Source organism: Lagopus muta, chromosome 1 (assembly GCF_023343835.1).
Source record: "Lagopus muta isolate bLagMut1 chromosome 1, bLagMut1 primary, whole genome shotgun sequence".
NCBI lineage: Eukaryota > Metazoa > Chordata > Aves > Galliformes > Phasianidae > Lagopus > Lagopus muta.
The window spans coordinates 181,708,234-181,727,976 of record NC_064433.1 but is presented as its reverse complement, the minus strand read 5'-3'; the positions used below and the strand labels follow the sequence as shown (position 1 = coordinate 181,727,976).

General features: G+C 34.7%; 1 protein-coding gene across 8 annotated transcripts in view; it reads left to right on the top strand.

The window, feature by feature from the left end:
* CNTN5 (contactin 5) overlaps positions 1-6,399 on the top strand; it is a 597,686-nt gene extending 591,287 nt beyond the window's left edge. For all 8 annotated transcript variants that reach the window (XM_048937197.1, XM_048937242.1, XM_048937259.1 and 5 more), the window contains 2 exons: positions 1,022-1,190; positions 2,597-6,399. In XM_048937197.1, coding sequence (XP_048793154.1) covers positions 1,022-1,190; positions 2,597-2,700 — 273 coding nt within the window. In that variant the 3' untranslated portion in view covers positions 2,701-6,399. The remainder of the gene's footprint in view (positions 1-1,021; positions 1,191-2,596) is intronic.
* The last annotated feature ends 13,344 nt before the right edge of the window (positions 6,400-19,743 follow it).

The following is a 19,743-nucleotide window of genomic DNA, read 5'->3' as shown; positions in this document are numbered from 1 at the left end:
GCAGAAGAGTCAGACATCTTACAATGAAATTAATATTTTTATGAAGGAATTTTTTTTTATGTTTAATGTTTGTTTTTAATTATTATGCTGTTGATGTTCAACAGTCATCTGGCATTTAAAATCATGGAGTTCGAAACAGCAAAATACCAACTAATACTTATTTGACAAATTATAAAAAGTGATGGAATTCATTAAAATTTTAAATTTAAAAGAAAAGGAATCTATGTTCTTAGTGAGGTTTTTGTGGGTAACCTGAAGCATACGTATAACCATTTCACTAGACTACAATCTGGTATCTCATTAGAAACAAGAAGAAATGTCACCATGAAAATGTAAATTGATTCAGTAAGCCAGAAAATTATTTAACCTTTATCAGTACTGCTGAGATCCTGAAAAACTCTGAGTGGATGCTTTTTTACATTTCCTTAGACCTTTTTTTTTCTGGAAACAAAAACCCTTATGCTGAAATACCAAAAAGGCAGCTAAGTACATTTCTCCCACTTCACATAAGCATGTATTGAGTTTCAAAGGAGACACAGGGGTAAATCTGAGCTATTTGGAGTTGACTTAGCCAGCTAAGGTAGACAGTAAGGACTTTATTTAGGGAATTTCTTACATTTGAAACTAAATTCTTTCATCAAAATTGTGAATATCTATATGAATTTGGGAATGAGAATTTAATCAAATGAAACCCAAAAGGCATCTTAAAGAAAGTTTGTCAACTGGAAAAATATTGCGTAACACCTAACAGTAGAAGGCAGCAAGTCCTATATCCTTGCTTTAGATCCTATTCAAAATCTTTTCTCATTCATTAATCACTAATATACTTGCCTGTTACTGTTTGGAAGCCATATTGTGTGGGAGGAGAGGGAGCAAAGACGGTAGATGTAAAAGAAGATAACTGCTTTCCTTAACAAAATCATGAAGGACCTAACATTTCAGTGACTGTATCGTATGCACAGAATGTCTGATATATAACTTGAATGATCTCCATGACCATTATCTGCTTTATTGGCCGTAGGTGTTACTTAGGCAAGAAGGCCAAAGCAACAGTCAAGTTATAGAAACACAGAAAACTTCCGCAGTGGTAATTCTTCCTGATGTTGGTGTCTACATTATTGAGGTCTGTGCAGTCAGTGAAGGAGGCGATGGGACTGCTAGTCCCCAGATTAGAGTTCCATCTTATGCAGGTAAGGCTACATTTACATTTGGAAGAGTGGCAGATATGACAATTATAGCAAAGTTCATTAAAAAGCAAACAAACCTGCATTACTCTCTACATGATAAAAATTGTTCTCACAGTTCCCTAGCAGTTAGATAAAATCACTGATAGCAATATTAATTTTCTGTGCCACAACGTGGTCATCTAACACCATTTGAGATTCTCATGAGTATCTCAGGCATTCGTGTGGGGCTGATGAACAAACATAGAATATGCAAGAAATCTGTGCCTTTTTAAGGTTACATCTAAAAAACTAATTGAGTTATGGATGTCTACATGGGTGATAGGTGTCTCAAATTCCAGTACAGTTACCGGAGACATAATCCATACAGACAAGTAGTTAAGCCTGGAGAGCAATTCATCAGAGAGCCAGAATTTAAATATTTTTACACAATTTGGCATATAAAGGCAACAAGATGTTTTAAGGTATCTCAAACTTTTACTCAGAGCTTGTAGATATGATACAGGACTTAGAGGATACACAGAATACACCATTATGCACCGGAAGGAGGGATAACATCTAACACAGCCAAAATACCTTCAAGTTTTTTCACTTAGGTACCGGAATCCTCTGTGTGTGTCCATGCTAGAAAATAAGTTGTGCTTCTCTGTGAGTTCAACTGATTCTCTTGATTAGATATGACTTATTAAGTCATAATAGTAACAGTATTAGCGTAATTATCATTATGTAACTGATGACGACTAACTTCTTTTTCTTCAGTTGAAGTAATATGTTAAAGAATTTGAAGTATCACTGTATTAAAAACTTAAGAAAAAATGTGCAGACTAGTGGGAAGAAAATAAATAAACAAATTGTCTTTTGCCTAAGAGAATATGGCATCTTAATTCTAACTTTCTATTAACGCTTACTTCAGTTCTCTTAAGCATTGTTTTTTAGTCCTTAGTGCTATGAAGAGTCTAAGCTTAAAACTTCAATCAGTACTTAAAATTTCAGCTGTAATTAAGAGACTCTGCTATCTAAAAACATCACTGGCCTACAGGTCAAAAGACCAAAACAAACATCAGTATCAATCATAAGCTTTCATTCTTTCTTCCAAGAAGAATGTTTGCAGGGCACCTTCTGCAGCCTAATTCTTTATGAAGATTAAGGCATGAAACTTACTTGTTCTCTTTGAATTTTCTATTAATTTACAGAGTGAATGTGAGAATTCAGCATGTGAGTTTCTATAGATATCATCATTATACCTCATTTCCTTATGTCTGTCTAGGGAACCTAATTTGGATTTACTCTGCCCAAAAGTTAGATTTTTGTTCAGTATTAAACTATACAAATTTTGAGTAAAATTTAGTGTCTAAATGTACTGAGATTTGTTTACGATGATGCTTCTTTAATTACTTTCCTTTCCATTTCAGGAGGTAAAGTAACAAGTGCTCAGTCCACCTTACATATGTTCTCTACTTCCTCATCCTCTGTAACATTGCTTTTGGTACTCATGGTTCCTTCAAGTTCATGGTGAAGACTGCGGACTTTGTTGTTGTTGTTATTTATTTGCTTTAGCTTGATAACAACAAGGGATGGAGTTTTATGTCTGTGGAGCAAGAGGAAACCCAAGCTAATGCTTAAAGACCCATAGAAATACCTGTGGTGCACTTAGAGGAGTGTTGGAAACACAGTCAAAAATTCATCAGGTTTTTTTCTCTTAAGTTTTTGTAAAAGTCTTCTGGGAAAGGGGACATTTCTTGGCCCAAAAATATGCAGATTGTATGTAATAAACTTTTGTAAGCAAACGTAATTTCTGTCAAATGTACTTTACTTTTATAATATGTTCAATTTTGGTGACCCCAGTTATGTATCATTAGGTGTTTAAACAGTGGTGTCTAGTACAGTACATCTGTTTGGTTCAGAAAAAAAAAACAAACAACATTCTTTAACTAGAGAACAAAGTTTGATACAAGTTCATCTAACACTTCTTGCATTCCACATGGTTGGCTGTTCTTACTGACAAGAGAGAGAGAAAAATATAATTGACATATGTATGCTTTGCAAAAATACCAAGAGTTTGTTCTTAAAATGCATAAATACACATTAAAATAGAAATATATATATATAGTCAATACAATACTAGACAGAACATTCAAAAAGTGGCAAAGTGGAGTTGAAAATAGGCCATTTGTTTTATTTTGAGGTAAACTGAAAATAATTGAATATAAACTTTAAAGGAAACAAGTGCCATTGTTTTTCATCAAATACTGCATGATTTAATGTCAAAGCAATCAAGCATTTATTTTCAAGAGGAAATTAAAAAAAAAAATTCCTAATGCATATGGCAATGAAAACTCCACTGAGCATTCAAACTTACACTAGGCTGCTACGTGAGCAAATAAAGCAATCCAAGAAGTCAAAGCTACTTTTTCCAACCATTTCCTTCTTTGTTTTAATTCTGGGCCCATTTTTTTAGATAACATTGTATACTTCATATATTTGGTAATCCAGTTAATGCATATATAAAGGCATATAACAGAGAGAGCATTAATATTTTGGAATGTAGTCATTCACACATACATACTGTAGCAGGACAAATCTTGGAGAATAGTGTTTGAAAAAAATTTTTGTATAATTATCAGTGAGCATTATTACAATTATTTTGTTACCTAGAACTGTTTCTATAGCTCTACAGATAAAATTATTCTGATAGGAATTGTGTGCTATCAGTTCTAATACCTGCTTTTGCTGTCCAAAAGCTTTTTTCACTCAATACAAAATTTGGACAATTTTTCTACATGTGAAGGCATTTCCATACATTGGCACCTGAATCAAAATGATCCCCATTGTATATGATGTGCTTGTTTGTTCAGTTAAGGTACACGTGATGTTATGAGGGATGGATTTTTACCATGAATGTCTATCTATTGTGACAAGAATGAATACATCTGGGAAAAAATTGAAAGTATTTAAGAGGCAAGTCTTACTAGCATAGTTCTTCCAACTGCCCATCCTTCTAAAAATTTTGATACAAAGCTGTTTCGGTTCATAGGTTCTGTGACAAAAATGCTATTATTTTGCCAGCTCACTAGCAAAGTAATACTTGGAATATATACTCCAAAGATGCCCATTCTTAGTATCTTTAAAATAGTAACGAAGGAAGTGCAATGCTTGCTAGCTAAAAATCTGACAGATGACTACATTCCTTTTGAATATTTAACACTGGAATTTTTCAGAGACTATTCAACTTGATTCGTTAGTACTTTATTTGTTGGTGGAAATTGGATATTAGGAGAAGGTTCTTCATAGAGAGGGTGGAACAGGCTTCCCAGAGCAGTGGTCGTGGTGTTGAGGCTGCCAGAGTTCCAAAACTACTCAGAAATGCTCTTAAAATATGGCTTAGTTTTCAGGTGGCTCTGTGTGAAGTCATGAGTTGGATTTGAAGGTTCTGGTGAGTCCTTTCCAACTTGGGATATTCTATGATTCTGTCACTCTATGACACCCACAAATATTAAAAAAAAAATAATCTGAAGATGTAAGCTTCAAATGCACTTAGTTAAAACTAGGTAAACAAGGGCAGGATGACAAGCTGAGCCCAGAATGCTGTATAGGTACAAACAGGAGACCTACTTGTATCCACCCCTGTTTGTAGGAAAACCTATGAAGTGAAAGTCAGGAAGGTGAAATGCACTGAAGAACAAACTCAAAGGAAATAACTACCTGTTGTGGTTTGCAAAGCTGTAGCATTGCTACTGAGCAGAGAGCTTGCTCTAGCAACCTATCATTCTTCAAAAGGTTAAAATGAACAAGAATGAAGTGATGAACCAAAAAATAAAACGGCTATTTTATAAATTTGCTAAGCATAATTTCGTCTATTTTTTATACAGATGCTTGCCAATGCAGTATGTTTCAGAGTATTCGAAAAGGTGAGAGTCACTCCTGGTGACAGTTTAGTTAATTTTCTGAATACAATAAATGGCTGTGCTTTATAAGAAGATTGGAAGTCCTATGAGGAGATAGAGCTGCATCTAGCTATATCTCAATCTCTAGTACAAAATGCAGATAGAAACACTGACATACCATCAGGTAATGCATTTGTAATGCAGGGACAAAAAGGGATATATTTTATATTCAACATGAACAAAATAAGTTTATTAATATATTTAGATGCAAAATACGTTTTAAATGTTTCAGTACCTACATATTACACGTGACTCTGTAGTAGGATGTTTCCTTATCATGACGTATCTTTTAGTTGCATTGAAGAAATCTTTCCTTTTTCATGTAAAAGTTTGTAATAGTGCAGTCTAGCATCATTGAGGAGACTGTATTTTTGTATAATGCCACAATATCTGTCTGGAAAAGAACAACTATTAAGAAAATTTGTTTTGCAGTGAAAAAGAAAGCTACCATCATGGCCCATATAAAAATGTTAGATATACTGTATACAACCTGTATATATACTATATATAATGGTATATAATGTGGAAGACACAGTAATATAATAGTTCCTGTGTACTGTTCTTGTAACATTAGATCTTTTTAATAAATAATTCTCTTTTTATTGACTTTTATCTATCTTCTGTCAGCTCCTGAACTATGTTGGTAGAGAACAGAGTGACACAGACATTTCTGGATTCCAACAGCAACAATCTTCTATTTACATGATTTTCAAAAAGAAAACAATGAATCTGGAATACTGACTGTGGAAGTTCAAATAATTTTTGCATCTTTCTGATTTCTGATCTCTGTTGGTTTTCCTGGGCAGTTATTACTTTCATAACTGAATAACTGAAAGCCACAAGTAAGCTGGATCTTTTAACATGAAACTATAAGTAATAAACACTTCTAAATAAGACTGCAAATTAACCCCCGAGATAAAAGCTCTTTGCAATATTAAAATATCTTGAAAGAGCTTTATAAGAAAGCCACCAAGGACAATTCATCGTAGCGAAGTACTTTCTAGGATTTTTCTGGAATGTGTAATGTTCTTTCAGGTGTCGTAAACATCCCACAGCCATGTAGGTACAAAAGGACAACATGATAGTTTCAAGTTCTATTGAAAAGTATTGTTTCTTTGTCTTATACTTGAAACAATTTGTGTAAAAAAATCACAAGAAAAAAGATGATTTCAAAAAGACACTTAACCTTTTTGGGGAAAAATGTAATAGCGGATGACTCAATTACAGCAAATATTTTCCTTTTTGATATTTTCATTTGACATTTTAATAATCCCCAATCACTTCTTTATGAAATGCATGTTTACAGGGTAAGTGACATTGCAAAATACTAAGAAGTCAAAAGGATCATTCTAAAAATAAAAATAGATTGCCATAGCCACCATTAGAACTGAGACTTCGATTTCAAAATGGGTATGGCTTAAATAGAATATTATATCAGGACTTCCATTAAATTAGTTAGGAATGTCACGGAAAAGTGTAATGACCTGTTTTTGCTGACATGCAGAACTGTGCATATAGGAAATCCATATCTATCAGAACTTCTATTAGACCACAATCCATTCTTGCCTTTTTATGGCAATTATCCCAGTTCCTCTGAAGTTAAGACACTTTTCTTCTTACTTTCTTCTTATGTTTTGAAGTAAAACGGTGTCAGAACAAAATGAGCAGCACTTCATTACAGTAAGTTAGATGGCTTTAGGATATTACAAAGAGCCTCCCTTAGCATGTCTACCCACAGACTGCTTCTGATAATACATGCCATGAAGCTAAGGCTCTAAGACTTTTTTCTCCATTCTAGTAAATATAGACCTGACCATTCACTTTATCTTTATTATGGTACTCTTTTTTTGATACTTCAAATAAGATTATGAAAGTATGCGTGTACTAAAGATTCACAAGCCAAGGAGAAAACTCAGTAAGAAATTATATATGAGCAATTTCAATATTTGCTTAACGGAGTTGTCAGTTGCTTGAGCAAACTGGCACAGATGTGTAGATGTGCAGCCATTCCTCCATCTTGCAGTCCTTTTCCATTGTTAGATTATTAACTAAGCAGCCCAGCTCACATAATAAACCTACCTAGTATCAGAAAATACTCATAAAGAAAACTATGATGCCTGTTGATTTATCTTTTACTAATGACAGTGAGAAAGATATATGTCTGGCCACAGAAAAACATTAATTTTTCTCCTCTCCAATTTTATGTCACTCATTGTTTCTAAGAATTATAAAATAATAACATGTGTTTCTTCCTAAAAGATACAAGATGCAAACTAACAAAAGGAATAATAAATTCATGCAATATACGTGTTAATAAAAAGTGAATATATTCTGCATATTTTGATTTTCATGGAGAAAATAAGATAGGAAATTGATGCAATTTTCTTTCAGTAAAAGAAAGAGCAAATAAAAAGAAACTGAAAGTATTTGTAGCATATTTGGGCCAAATTTTTAGAAATAATAATTTTATTTTACACCCACATATCTTCTACAAAAGTTACTTTTTAAGACTGTGTAATCAAACAGGGTATTCTCTCTGATACTCCTTCAGAACTTTCTCTGTGCAGAAATCAACACTGAAATCAATTATTTATTTTTATATAACTCAATCCCTTATTTTTGTGCAATATACACACCCAAATCTATAATTATTTTGAAGAGTCTTTCTATGTGGTTATACATTTTTATACATACGCTCACATAATAAAGTTTACCATGTGCTTCAGGTAGAAAAAAGAACTTGAATGCCCACAATCTTACGGCCATTAGATTATGATACATGGGCAGTCAGATGGATTAGTGAGAGTATAAGACTTATATTTGCTCTTTTGTAACTTGAGGAAGGCAAACACAAATTGTTCAAGCTTCTAAAAAGGAGAGAGATCCACCAATGATCCAAAAATTTTAAAGGGAGCTGAGGTGCAAATTAATCACTGCTTTTTTATCCTGCCCAAAATCATCCAAGGTACATTGAGTGTTTCTCCTGCTCAACTACAGAGATGTTAAAGAAACACTTCATCCTGTCCTGTTGGGCCATAGGCAGCTTCTTTCTTCCTCTGCCCCATCTTTGAAAAAGTGCAAAAGTGTACATATGTATATGGGACAGGGAAAAAAAAAAAGGCAGCCATAATTACCCCTGAGGTTAGCCTGGAGTTCACCCAGCATCTTGACCTAGCAGTGACTGCCTTCCAACAAGTTATCCCTTCCCCTCCAAACATGCAAGAGTGGAAATATCTTCCTCCATTTGAGCACGACTGCACTAGATTAGCCAAAAACTCAACTAGACTACTCATTTAATGAGAACAATGATTCTGAAAGTCCTTTAGAACAAGAGATCTACAGCACCTTAATAACTGGTGTGACAGCATACTGACAAGTATGCAGGGGATACCTACACCTACAACCCTTCCCTCCTTCAGGAAATAATTTAACTTTATTTACTACAGTGAGTTCACAAGACAGTTCTGTTCTTAAATGGCTGCAAATCCTTTCTTACTTCTAGCCAAAGTATGCAGTGTTAAGACACCATAAACATCTTTAAAAGGTCAAGAAAATTATGGAAAATACAGGACAATAAAGTACCAAAAGCCAGCAAGGTTTCTTATATAGACCAACAAACAAGCCAAATCCAAAATCAAACTGTGACCCACATGCACTTCTCCACCAACATGATATGGGAGGTTGGATTCTCTCATATATATACATGTACATTTGTTTTTAAAATGTCAGTAGTGCAGGATGTGCCACAGCAACTTTTCATGAAGGTCATAGTAAAAAGCTGTAAAAGAGAAATGCCAAGCATTTAATTAAAAGAGAGCAACAAGCTTCTGTGCACTTTGTGGTTGATGTTGTCATCATCTTGTATCTCCTTGGACACCTAAATCTCAAAATTATGATACTTAAACCACATAGGTAATGAAATGGTATGTAATGTTGAAGAGTGGCAGAATGGAATAAGGAAGGAAAAAGACAGAAAGTATATTTCAATGTCAATAAATGTGAGAAGAAGAAAATCTAAACTGTGCTTATCTCCTGTTGAGCATGGAATGCTCTCCTCAGGAAAGGGGACTTATAACTATTTCAAATGGAATTTGAAACTTGTGATTCACAATATAGCAGTAAATATTGTGTATTATCATTAAGTTTATCAAGAATGAGAGAGAAAAAATTCTGCACAATGAAGTTTCAGTTTTATCATGTTACTGATACGATAAGAAGACATAAGGAGGAGGACATAATGAACTTAGAGATTGTGAAGGCAGCAAAATGGTCAAGGTGATCACCTGGAAAATCTTCCTCCTGGGGAGAAGTTAAAAGGAATGACTCCTGAGTTAGGAGACAAGTGGGCAATAGAAAAAAAGATACTGCACTTCAACTCTCTCCTGTTTTTCTCCTGTGCAATGGACAAAGCACGCAGATTCTGTGAAAGACCATCAAACCTCCTCTTTGGAAATGGAAGAACCCAAGTGCTTTAAATTCAGAGTTAGTCTACATTATCTGTCCAATAAATATTGAATTATTCGACATAGAAAGTTCTATTATTGAAAAGATGCTGCTTCACAATATCCCCTATTCCCAGAACCAGAGCAATCAAATCTACTCTCAGACAGGTAACACAAGTGAGAAAGGAAAGGTGTGTGAGATCTGTGATATCCTTCTGTAAATCATTTATTGTAGATGGAACTAAAAAACACATTTGATTATGTTTTGCAAAGGGACACTCACAAGTACGCAGGAGGAAACTGTGAAGGTATTCAGGATAATAAAACCACCTCTCCACACATATCTAAAATCACATATCTAAAATGTAGGAGCAGAAGCTGGATCTCTGGAATCAAACTCCTGTATTTCCACCACTTTTGAATCCTTACTGCTAATTTTTCGACAAGATTCTAATCTTATGGTAAAGGCTGTTGGCCATTTTTGTTACCTGCTAATATCTAATCAAATAAAGACTGTTAATAAAGACAAAACTCCGCTATAGATCTTGCTGTCCTTGCACCCTCTTTTAAGTTAGACACAGTGCATAGGAGAGTTTTAGTAAAACAGTAGAAGCGAAATTAAATAGCTCATAGAAAGTCTTTTATAAGTAAGAATATCACATTCACTGAGACTGTCACAGAATGGGGAAAATGAAAATGCAGCATTTTTACTTTCTTTTATGCTGAATACACTGAGTGGAATGATTTTTGGCGTAACGTAGAAAAGACGCCTGATTGAGGTAGGTTATAAATGTAAAACTTTGTTTTCTGATTCTGAGTATACACACACTCACTAATTAACTTGAGCAGCAGTTTATAAGACCAGCTCTGACTCTGCCCATTTAATGAACAAAATCCAATCAACCGCCCTGTTAGCGTAAATGGAAAATACATGTCTGCAAGAATGACAAATAACTGATTGCCATCGTGATTAGCATAACATGCCTCATGGGAAGCTGTTTGGCATTCAGCTCTCACTAGCGCTTATAAAGGATTGATACAAGTCTTGATGTGTTTTGCATTGGGTTTGCAGCTTATTTAAATAGTAAGACAACTTCCTAGGTCTGATGACTGACATTTTCATTTTGAAACGTTATGTTTCTGGTTATAAGATAATGAAGAATATTTTTCAAACTACCAAGGGTGTTCTCAAATTAAGTTTATGTTTGGTTCATTCCATAACAAATCAAATTTTTAGTGGTCCCAAATGTTCTAAACATAGATAAGTTCAAATTGCCCCAGAAAAGCTGTTGCTGATTCACAGTTAAGCTACCTAGTGACTTTGGAAGCTGTGTGCTTAAGTCTGGAAGATTTTAGAGTCTGTTTATATTTCAGCTAAAGTTTCTATAGAGACATACAGAAACTAAATACCTCAGATGATCCCCTATGATTTTAATATACCTGAGGTAATTTGAAATGCTACCAACAGAAAGTATAGAATATCTACATTTGAAAACTGGGCAATTCGGTTACTTCTTTCTAGTTTCATAACTTCACTTCCAGGAAGGCTCACAGTTTAGTATATTGGTCCATATTTTTAATATATTAATATCTTTTATATCAGACAAAATCCCTTTCACATGAGAGTAAACACCAGAGGCTTTGGACTAGGCTGCCAGGCCTTGTACATAATTGTCTCAACTATAAACACAGTTCCTCCTAGACTGCAGGATCTTGGGTCACCATCTCTGATTGCATAATCTGTGGTTATCTACAGAAGATATTTTTTTATATTTTTAAACCATGCAAGTTAATATGAAAATCTTGAATTAACTGATTATGAAAAATGAGTAACTCATTTTGCCTTATAATTTTAATATAATTATAATTTCATTGTCAAACACATATGCAGGAGTGTACATGTGTTCATGGTATATACATAATAAATACCAATAGATGTTTGGTAGATGCCCCATCCCTGGAGACACTCACAGTCAGGGCAGGGCACTAAGGAACCTGATCTACTGTATGTGTCCTGTTCATTGCAGTGGGGAGGGAGGTGGAGGGAGATGGACTAGATGACCTTTAAAGGTTCCTTCCAACTCATACGATTCTGTAGTTCTATGATTGTCAATAGGGTTCCTTGAATTTCTTTAAAATGATATTTCTTAATGCATGGTATTCCAGAACCTAATTAGGCAGTAAGTAACTTGGCTAGATGGTGACCTTTTCCAGGTGGTTTCTAACTGTAACAGGCTACATGAAATAGGAGGCCTCGGGTGCTGAATGAAACTGATCAAAACGAAAGACCATTCTTTCTTTCATACTACCATTCTAGAGTGCTGTGCAAATGACTAGGGTCTTTAAGGCAAAATCATGGTATATGACATTTCATTTTCATAACCTTTTCATTCCACGAAAGCATGTTTTTAATGGTATAGTCACTGTAAAATATTAATGATTTTGCTGCACGCAACAAAATTTATATGGCAATATATTCAGAGTCATTTATAAGAATATCCACTAAAAGTGCGCTTCAGGTACGGAGAGACAATTCTACTGGAAAAGTGAAATTTTCAAGAAGATATGTAAAGTAACCTCGGATTTGTATATAAGTGTTATTGTGTTATTAAGTTGAAAAATAGTTCTAACTTCAAAGGAAATGTCAGTGAGCTCTAGGAAGTTTTTAAGTAAGGCTCAATTCCAAGTAACAATGAACCCATTTCAGGCAAAGAAAATTTTTCACCAAGAAAGAAATTGTAAATTCTGTCTTATGCTTAGAGTATCTTTCATACTGACTTTGCTGGGAACTTCTACATGGGTGTAAAGGTTTCTGCAGTACAGCTAACAGCAAATGCATTTGTATCAAATGTATCAAATCAAACAAAATATGTTGAAGAGAACATTTTCTGGTTTTACATTTCAAGACTTCACATAGCACAGTAAGTTTCATTTCCACATTAAAAAATAAATAAATACAATTATACTTTAATTATTTAAGCTCGATTGCTTTCTTTTACAGCTGTGAGATTTAAGAAAGGGGAAAGGAGCACATCTCCTATGAATAAAGGTTGAGGGAACTGGGCTTGTTTAGCTTGGAGAAGAGAAGGCTCAGGGAAGACCTCATTGTGGCCTTTCTGTATTTGAAAGGAACACATAAACAGGAGTTTATGAGGATAGACCGTGATAAGCCAAAGGGGAATGGTTTTAAACTGAGACAGAGGAGATTTAGGTTAGATATTAGGAGGAAGTTTTTCACACAGAGGGTGGTGACACACTGGAACAGGTTGCCCAAGGAGGTTGTAGATGCCCCATCCCTGGAGGCATTCAAGGCCAGGCTGGATGTGGCTCTGGGCAGCCTGGTCTGGTGGTTGGTGACCCTGCACATGGCAGGGGGTTGAAACTGGATGATCATTGTGGTCCTTTTCAACCCAGGCCATTCTATGATTCTATGATGAGATAAGAAAAACTGATTATTCCAGGAAATTCAACAGAGATTTATTTCCTAAGCTTTTTATACATCTCCACCTCTCCTTTAACATGTAGCTTTCAGTAACATTAACTTTTAGAAGCATAAGTAGAAGGAATAGGGTATAGAAACTATACTTACAGTACAAATCATGTTAAATAATAAATTTATGATAAACTCGTGGTCGGATGTTGTTAATCAGTTTAACTCTATTTTTAACCCAGCATCAGGAAAAACTTATTTCTTTCACTCACGTGAAGTGACTAGCTCAACCCTAAGAGCCAGATGAGCTTGTGTTCAGCTATTTTCACACATGAAGATGGAATTGCTGCTGTAATACTCCTCATACAGGCACACACACAGAATTAAAATAAATAAATAAATAAAAAATAAAATAAAATAAAATAAAATAAAATAAAATAAAATAAAATAAAATAAAATAAAATAAAAGAAGATGGAGATATTTCTAAGTAATTATATCAGAATGTGAAAATACTCTTCCAAAATTCTGGAAAAAGAATTGATAAAAAAGAGGAGGGGATCTGACTATGCAAAACTGATTATAATATAAGCTGGATAGCTGGATAAGGGAGAGATACTTTACTCTGTAAATATCAGGTATTTTGCAGGTATTTTACCTTGTAAGCCCTGAAGCTATCAGGTTCAGAACCAATTTTTAGGAATCCCAGAGACAACAATGACTGATTAAATAATAGCACACTTAAATATATATTTATATATATTTTCCATGTATCGTTTCTGATAAGATACAAAAGATATATTAGATGTATTTCTAACACAGTTTGAGAGTTTTAGTATAAAGGTATACTGTACATATAGGTATAATGTACATATGTACATTTTCCCCTATATTCAGCACTGGTGAGGCCGCACCTCGAGTACTGTGTCCAGTTTTGGGCCCCTCACTGCAAGAAAGATATTGAGGCCCTGGAACGTGTTCAAAGAAGGGCAGCAAAGCTGGTGTGGGGTCTGGAACACAGGGCTTATGAGGAGAGGCTGAAGGAGCTGGGAATGTTCAGCCTGGAGAAGAGGAGGCTCAGGGGAGACCTTATTGCTCTCTATAACTTCCTGAAGGGAGGTTGTAGTGAGCTGGGGGTCGGCCTCTTCTCTCGTGTCATTAGTGATAGGACCAGGGGGAATGGTTTCAAGCTACGCCAGGGGAAATTCAGGCTGGACATGAGGAAGTATTACTTTTCAGAAAGGGTGGTCAGGCACTGGAATGGACTGCCCAGGGAGGTGGTGGAATCACCGACCCTGGGGGTGTTCAAGGAAAGACTGGATGTTGTGTTGAGGGACATGGGTTAGTAGGAGCTATTGGGAATAGGTGAACGGTTGGACTGGGTGATCTTTTAGGTCTTTTCCAACCTTAGTGATTCTATGATTCTATGATTCTATGATTCTATTCATTCTTAGAAGTATTGCCCAGTTCTTAATATTAAGCTAAGATGCTGATACTCATGTAGACATTAGATGCCTTGAAAGGTTCATGTGTCAGTCTAATAATACTCTTTAATTCAGTTGTGCAGCCAAATAGATATTTTTTCAGATTCAAATTTCATAGCTTTATGTTTATTTAAATATTTTATTTCTGTTGCAATTACTTTGCAAGGTAAAATATTTCATTTAATTCAAACAAAGACAAGTTTTTTTTCAAAAGCATAATTATTTTAACCTTACACAGCTCAAAATAAACTAGATTCACAAATGATCCTATTTGAAAATTAATTTGCTTTATAGTCCTTGGTTTTAGACCGAGGCAGGGTAGGCGTAGTGACAGAATGTTCAGCAGGGTTAGCAGAAACATGAGAGCTAATAACTCAATTAAAACAGTTACTTTTTCAGGGCATAGAAAGGCAACAGGACAAATGAAAATGGTGACCTGTCTGTTCAACTAAAAAGCAAGACCATTCCGTTCTTCAAAATCAAGTTTTGCCCCAGTATTCTCATTTGTTATGAAAACTCACCATCTACACAACCTGATAAAAGCTGCAAGATCCTTATTTTCACATGAAGAGATGTGAGGTGCAGGCGAAGTCCAACAGGCCTACCTGCAGACCTGCCTCAATAGCAGGAATAGCAGAGCTGTATTACACCATGCCAAGTTTTTCCAAATATAATTTCAACACTTAAAACTGACCTGAAATGGTTTGCCATACAATTTTACCTTGTAAATACAATAGAAGTGCTCTAGTTTTCATAAGCAATATGTTCTAAATAATTCTGGAAATTTCCCAGACTACTGAAGCATTTTATATGTCCAAGATTTACTACAAAATAGAAGAAAAAGAGATTTCTCACAAGTTAAAATCACAAAAGAATAGCAAAACCCTTACCTTGTGGCATGACTTAAGAAAAAAATAGCCAAGCATTTTTCCACTTAGAAAGGTTTGCTTAAGCATTTCAAGCCATTTCAGTGATAACAGGTCTCATTTTCCCAATGTAATTAGTAAAAGAAACAACAATTACCTACAGGTTCATTAAATAAATCAGCCCTGTTTCTCGTTGTGAAGTTAATGAACAGTAATGCAGGTGATTGCTATGGACACAGTTCATTTGTTCGTATTCAGTAACAACTCTTAACAAGAGAATATTACTCTTGCTTTTAAATTTTGTCATTCAATTAGATCAACGCTTTCTGCTTTTTCATTTAATAACTGAAAATTATTCTAACTGAAAGTGAGTTTTGCATTCTAATTAAGATAAAGTTTGTTCAGAGTGCAATATGTGAACAGTCTCATAAGTGTTTTTGTAAAATGCTTACATTCACGCCATGTAACTCTAACCTACCAGTAGCATAACACAAGCACAGTGTTGTGAAGCTCCCTTTTTAATATCACTTACAGAAATCTGGACCCATCAAAGATAGTTTTCTTTTCCAAGATATAACTCTACACATAAAAATTTCCATTCTAACCTGTCTGGGAGCTTCTGTCTCAGCCTGGTCTTGGCTTTGTAATATTACATCTAAACTTCAATAAAGAAATATACATAGGCATAAAAGTCTCAACCTTTTGGAGAATACATCTGAGTTGTTATTACAGTTTATACTATGGTTTTGTTTACAGAATGTCATGTTTACTTCAATGTTTTTATCTTTATTTTCAAGATGATTGATCACCATGGTCCACTGTGTGCACGTGTATATTTATACTCATTTTAAAAGCAAAAGTTGTGCAAAGCTTCTAAGAAAAACATTGTTAGTCGACAGTCCTATTCCTCAGGAGGAAAAAACACTTTCTATCATAAGAACAGAAATCATTGCTCAAGACTGACATCCCCTTAGAATTCAAAGATAACAGCTGAATTTCTACTGGAACTAGAGCACAGGTATCATAATCACCACTGTTCCAATTGTATATTTGTTACTCACTTTCATTATGATAAATTCAGGACATTTTGATATACAGTGACAAATTCCAATATAAAATATCAGCATACCATAATTTTTCTCTTATTTTATTCAGAGAGAGTGCAACATCCTGATGTGTAACAACTACTGCCATTGGTTTTATAGCAAAGTAGTATTGCCATTGCCTTTATCTTTCACCTGTCCAGGAAAGATCTCAAAGTTCCTTCCATAAAATTTCTTGAGCATTTTGCAGCATGCACCAATTTGATAAAGACTGTTTAATACTGAGAATTAATTAGTGGCAGTTACTACATTGAATTATGATATTTTTAACATTTTTTCCCTTACTGTGAAAATTTACCATTATTTTGTGACAGAGAAATAAACATGTCAAATATTGCCTTGGCTGTGTTTACATGCAACATGGCAACAGAAGGACTTCATGTTTTCCTTCCAAGAAGCAGAAAGCCAAGTAACAATCAGCTGACCATAAACTTTTACCCTAATATGCTCTGTTCCACAAATATTTATTTTTATTATCAATTATCAAAGAACAAGGTTCCATTTTATGAAGTCTCCATGCAAATAATAGAGTAAGGATTACATTTCCAAAGACTATGGAAGTCAAAAGAGTTTACAATTCTTGTTAATGTTTCAAAAGATGAAGGTGTTTTCTTTTGAATCTGGCATCCAAGTAATGTGAATACCAGTTTAATGTGAAACAAACAAACTAACTAACTAAAACAAGGAAAAAAACTAAGATAGTATATGTAACTTAAATTGCAAGGTCCAAAATGGCTTCAACTATAAAGAGCTGTTTAGAAATATAGAAATAAATAAATAGGGAAAAAAAATTCAGTTTTCAGAATTTTTCTCAGTACACCCAGCTGCAAACTGGCAGGATGTTTCAGTCCAAGTAAACAAATCACACCACACATCAAAATAATGCACATAATTTTAAAATCCACCCTTTATTCAATAGAAACCCATTTACTTGATTTATGAAAAGGAATATTTCAAAAATACTGGAAATACTGTTACTCTATTTATTTCCACTGCATTTAAAGATTATTCAGCTGGCAGTTGCTAAGGGAACAGCCTTCATTTATTTCAAGTGCTATCAGAACCAGAATGCTGCTCTGCAAGAGGTAAGTCTACAGAAAAAAATAGTATTAGATCTAAATAAATGAACTATATACATATATATATTTCTGATAAACTTTTATTGTCTTACTGAATTTTAAACAACCACACAACAGCACCCAAGGGGTTTTATTTGTAGTGGAAGTCAAATCACATACCACAATCAATGTACAATGTAGATATTTTATAAGCAATACAAATAACCTTTTAATGACATTGTGTACTCTACTTGTTGGCATCATTTCTCTTCTTTATATCCACAAAATTGCAATTCTTCTTTTAAGGTAGTCTCCTTTCAAAGATAAGAGGTTAAACATATTGAGTCCAACTCAATACGTCTAATACATATAGTCCATGTAGTCTGACTCCCCTGGGATGAAGAGAGGCATCCACAGCTCAGAGCCTGGTCTAGCCTGGCCTTGAAAGTCTCCAGGGACAGGGCAACCACATCTCTGTGCAACCTGTTTCAGTGCCTCACCACTATCACTTTAAAATGCTTTTTCTTTATGTGTAACCTAAATTACCTCTCTTTAAGTTTGAAAAAGTTTTCTCTTGCTTTGATTCCAGTTCTACCTCTATTATTGCTCCTGTCTAAATTGCAGTCAAGTGCTGTTACTCTAACTAAATCTTTAGTTTTGCTCAGTGGATATACAAGCTGTGGCTCCATCCAGAAAATTCAGCACATAACACAAAAATTCAAGGGAAAGACTGAAAAAATGAAAAAATAACTATGTCACAGCACTAATCCCTCATTTGGGTAATATGTAATTCTTGTCCTAAAAAGTAATCTGTGATATATTTGTGTTCAACTCTTTCTACGCTCTTTAATTGGCTTTAGTGTCAGAAATTAATTAAGTCTATGTTCCAAACAGACAATCTTATTCAGTCACCCATACAAAACAAATATGTCCCCTGCAGTAACAAAGACTGAACAAACAAGGCAGGAAAAATAAGAAAAATTACAAATATAAACTATACCTTCCTCACAGGAATCATATTTCAATACTGATAATGTCAAACATGATCATGAAAATGCTCAGTGCACTTGTATTTGACAGTGTTGATGTTTTTGATGTCAATAAGATACAATCCCTAGAGAGTATTTCTGTAAAATGACAAATATGTAGCCTTCACATATTTTGCTGCACTACATGTTGTTCTTGTAAATACATTTGTACTTTACAATTGATCTGGTGGTTTTAAGTGGTTTCCTCAGATATATTTTTTCATCTACACAAACAGAAAACAGTGAATTCAAAAAAATCAGTTCATGAAGTTAATTCCCTGCTAGCTAAAAATATGAACAGAGCAAATGGATGATGTTAAAATGGAATTAAATTTGAAACTTTCTGTAATTTAGAAAGTGGAGACTTGCTTACCGTTCCAATTAAGTCCTGTGTTAAGTACTCTGAAGTAACTGCATTATTGCTCCATTTGTATTGATGTTCTTTGAGAGGCGGATCTTTTTGCACTATTAAAAAGACTGGAAACATGAATTCCAGGCATCGCATATTGACACCTGTTTTGCTACATTGAATTACCATTCTATTTTTTTACATTCTGGACTTTATTTACACAATAATTTAAATAATCCAAATCAAAATTATTTTACTCTTATTATTTAGAGTTGACATTTCAGTTGCTGAGTTGCTCTGGGGCTTCCTTTCAGATTAGAGTCTCATTCTGCTTCTTAGTGTCAAAGCTAAGACAAAGGCGTATCTTCAGATCTAGGCAATCTATACCTTAATCATAATATATAACCTAGTACATAAAAAAAATTAGCCACTGGTATGAAAAAAATCTCAAAACTCACGATGTGAACTGGGGCAGCAAAATCTCCCCCCACTGTAAGAGCAGAGCAAGTGTGAGACCTCATGAGACTGAATACATACATGCCTATGGGGCCAGATGACACACATCCCAGGATCCTAAGGGAGCTGACTGATGTGGTTGCCAAACTGCACTCTGTCATATTTGAAAAGCCATGGCTGTTAGGTGAAGTCCCTGGTGACTGGAAAAAGGGAAACATCACTCTCATTTATTAGAAAGTGTGGAAGGAGGATCTAGGGAACTACAGGCTGGTGAGCCTCACCTCTGTCTTTGGGAAAATACGAAACAGATCCTCCTGGAAGACATGCTAAGGTACATGAGGGACAAGTAGGAAATCTGAGACAGCCAGTACAGCTTCACCAAGGGAAGGTCATGCCTGATC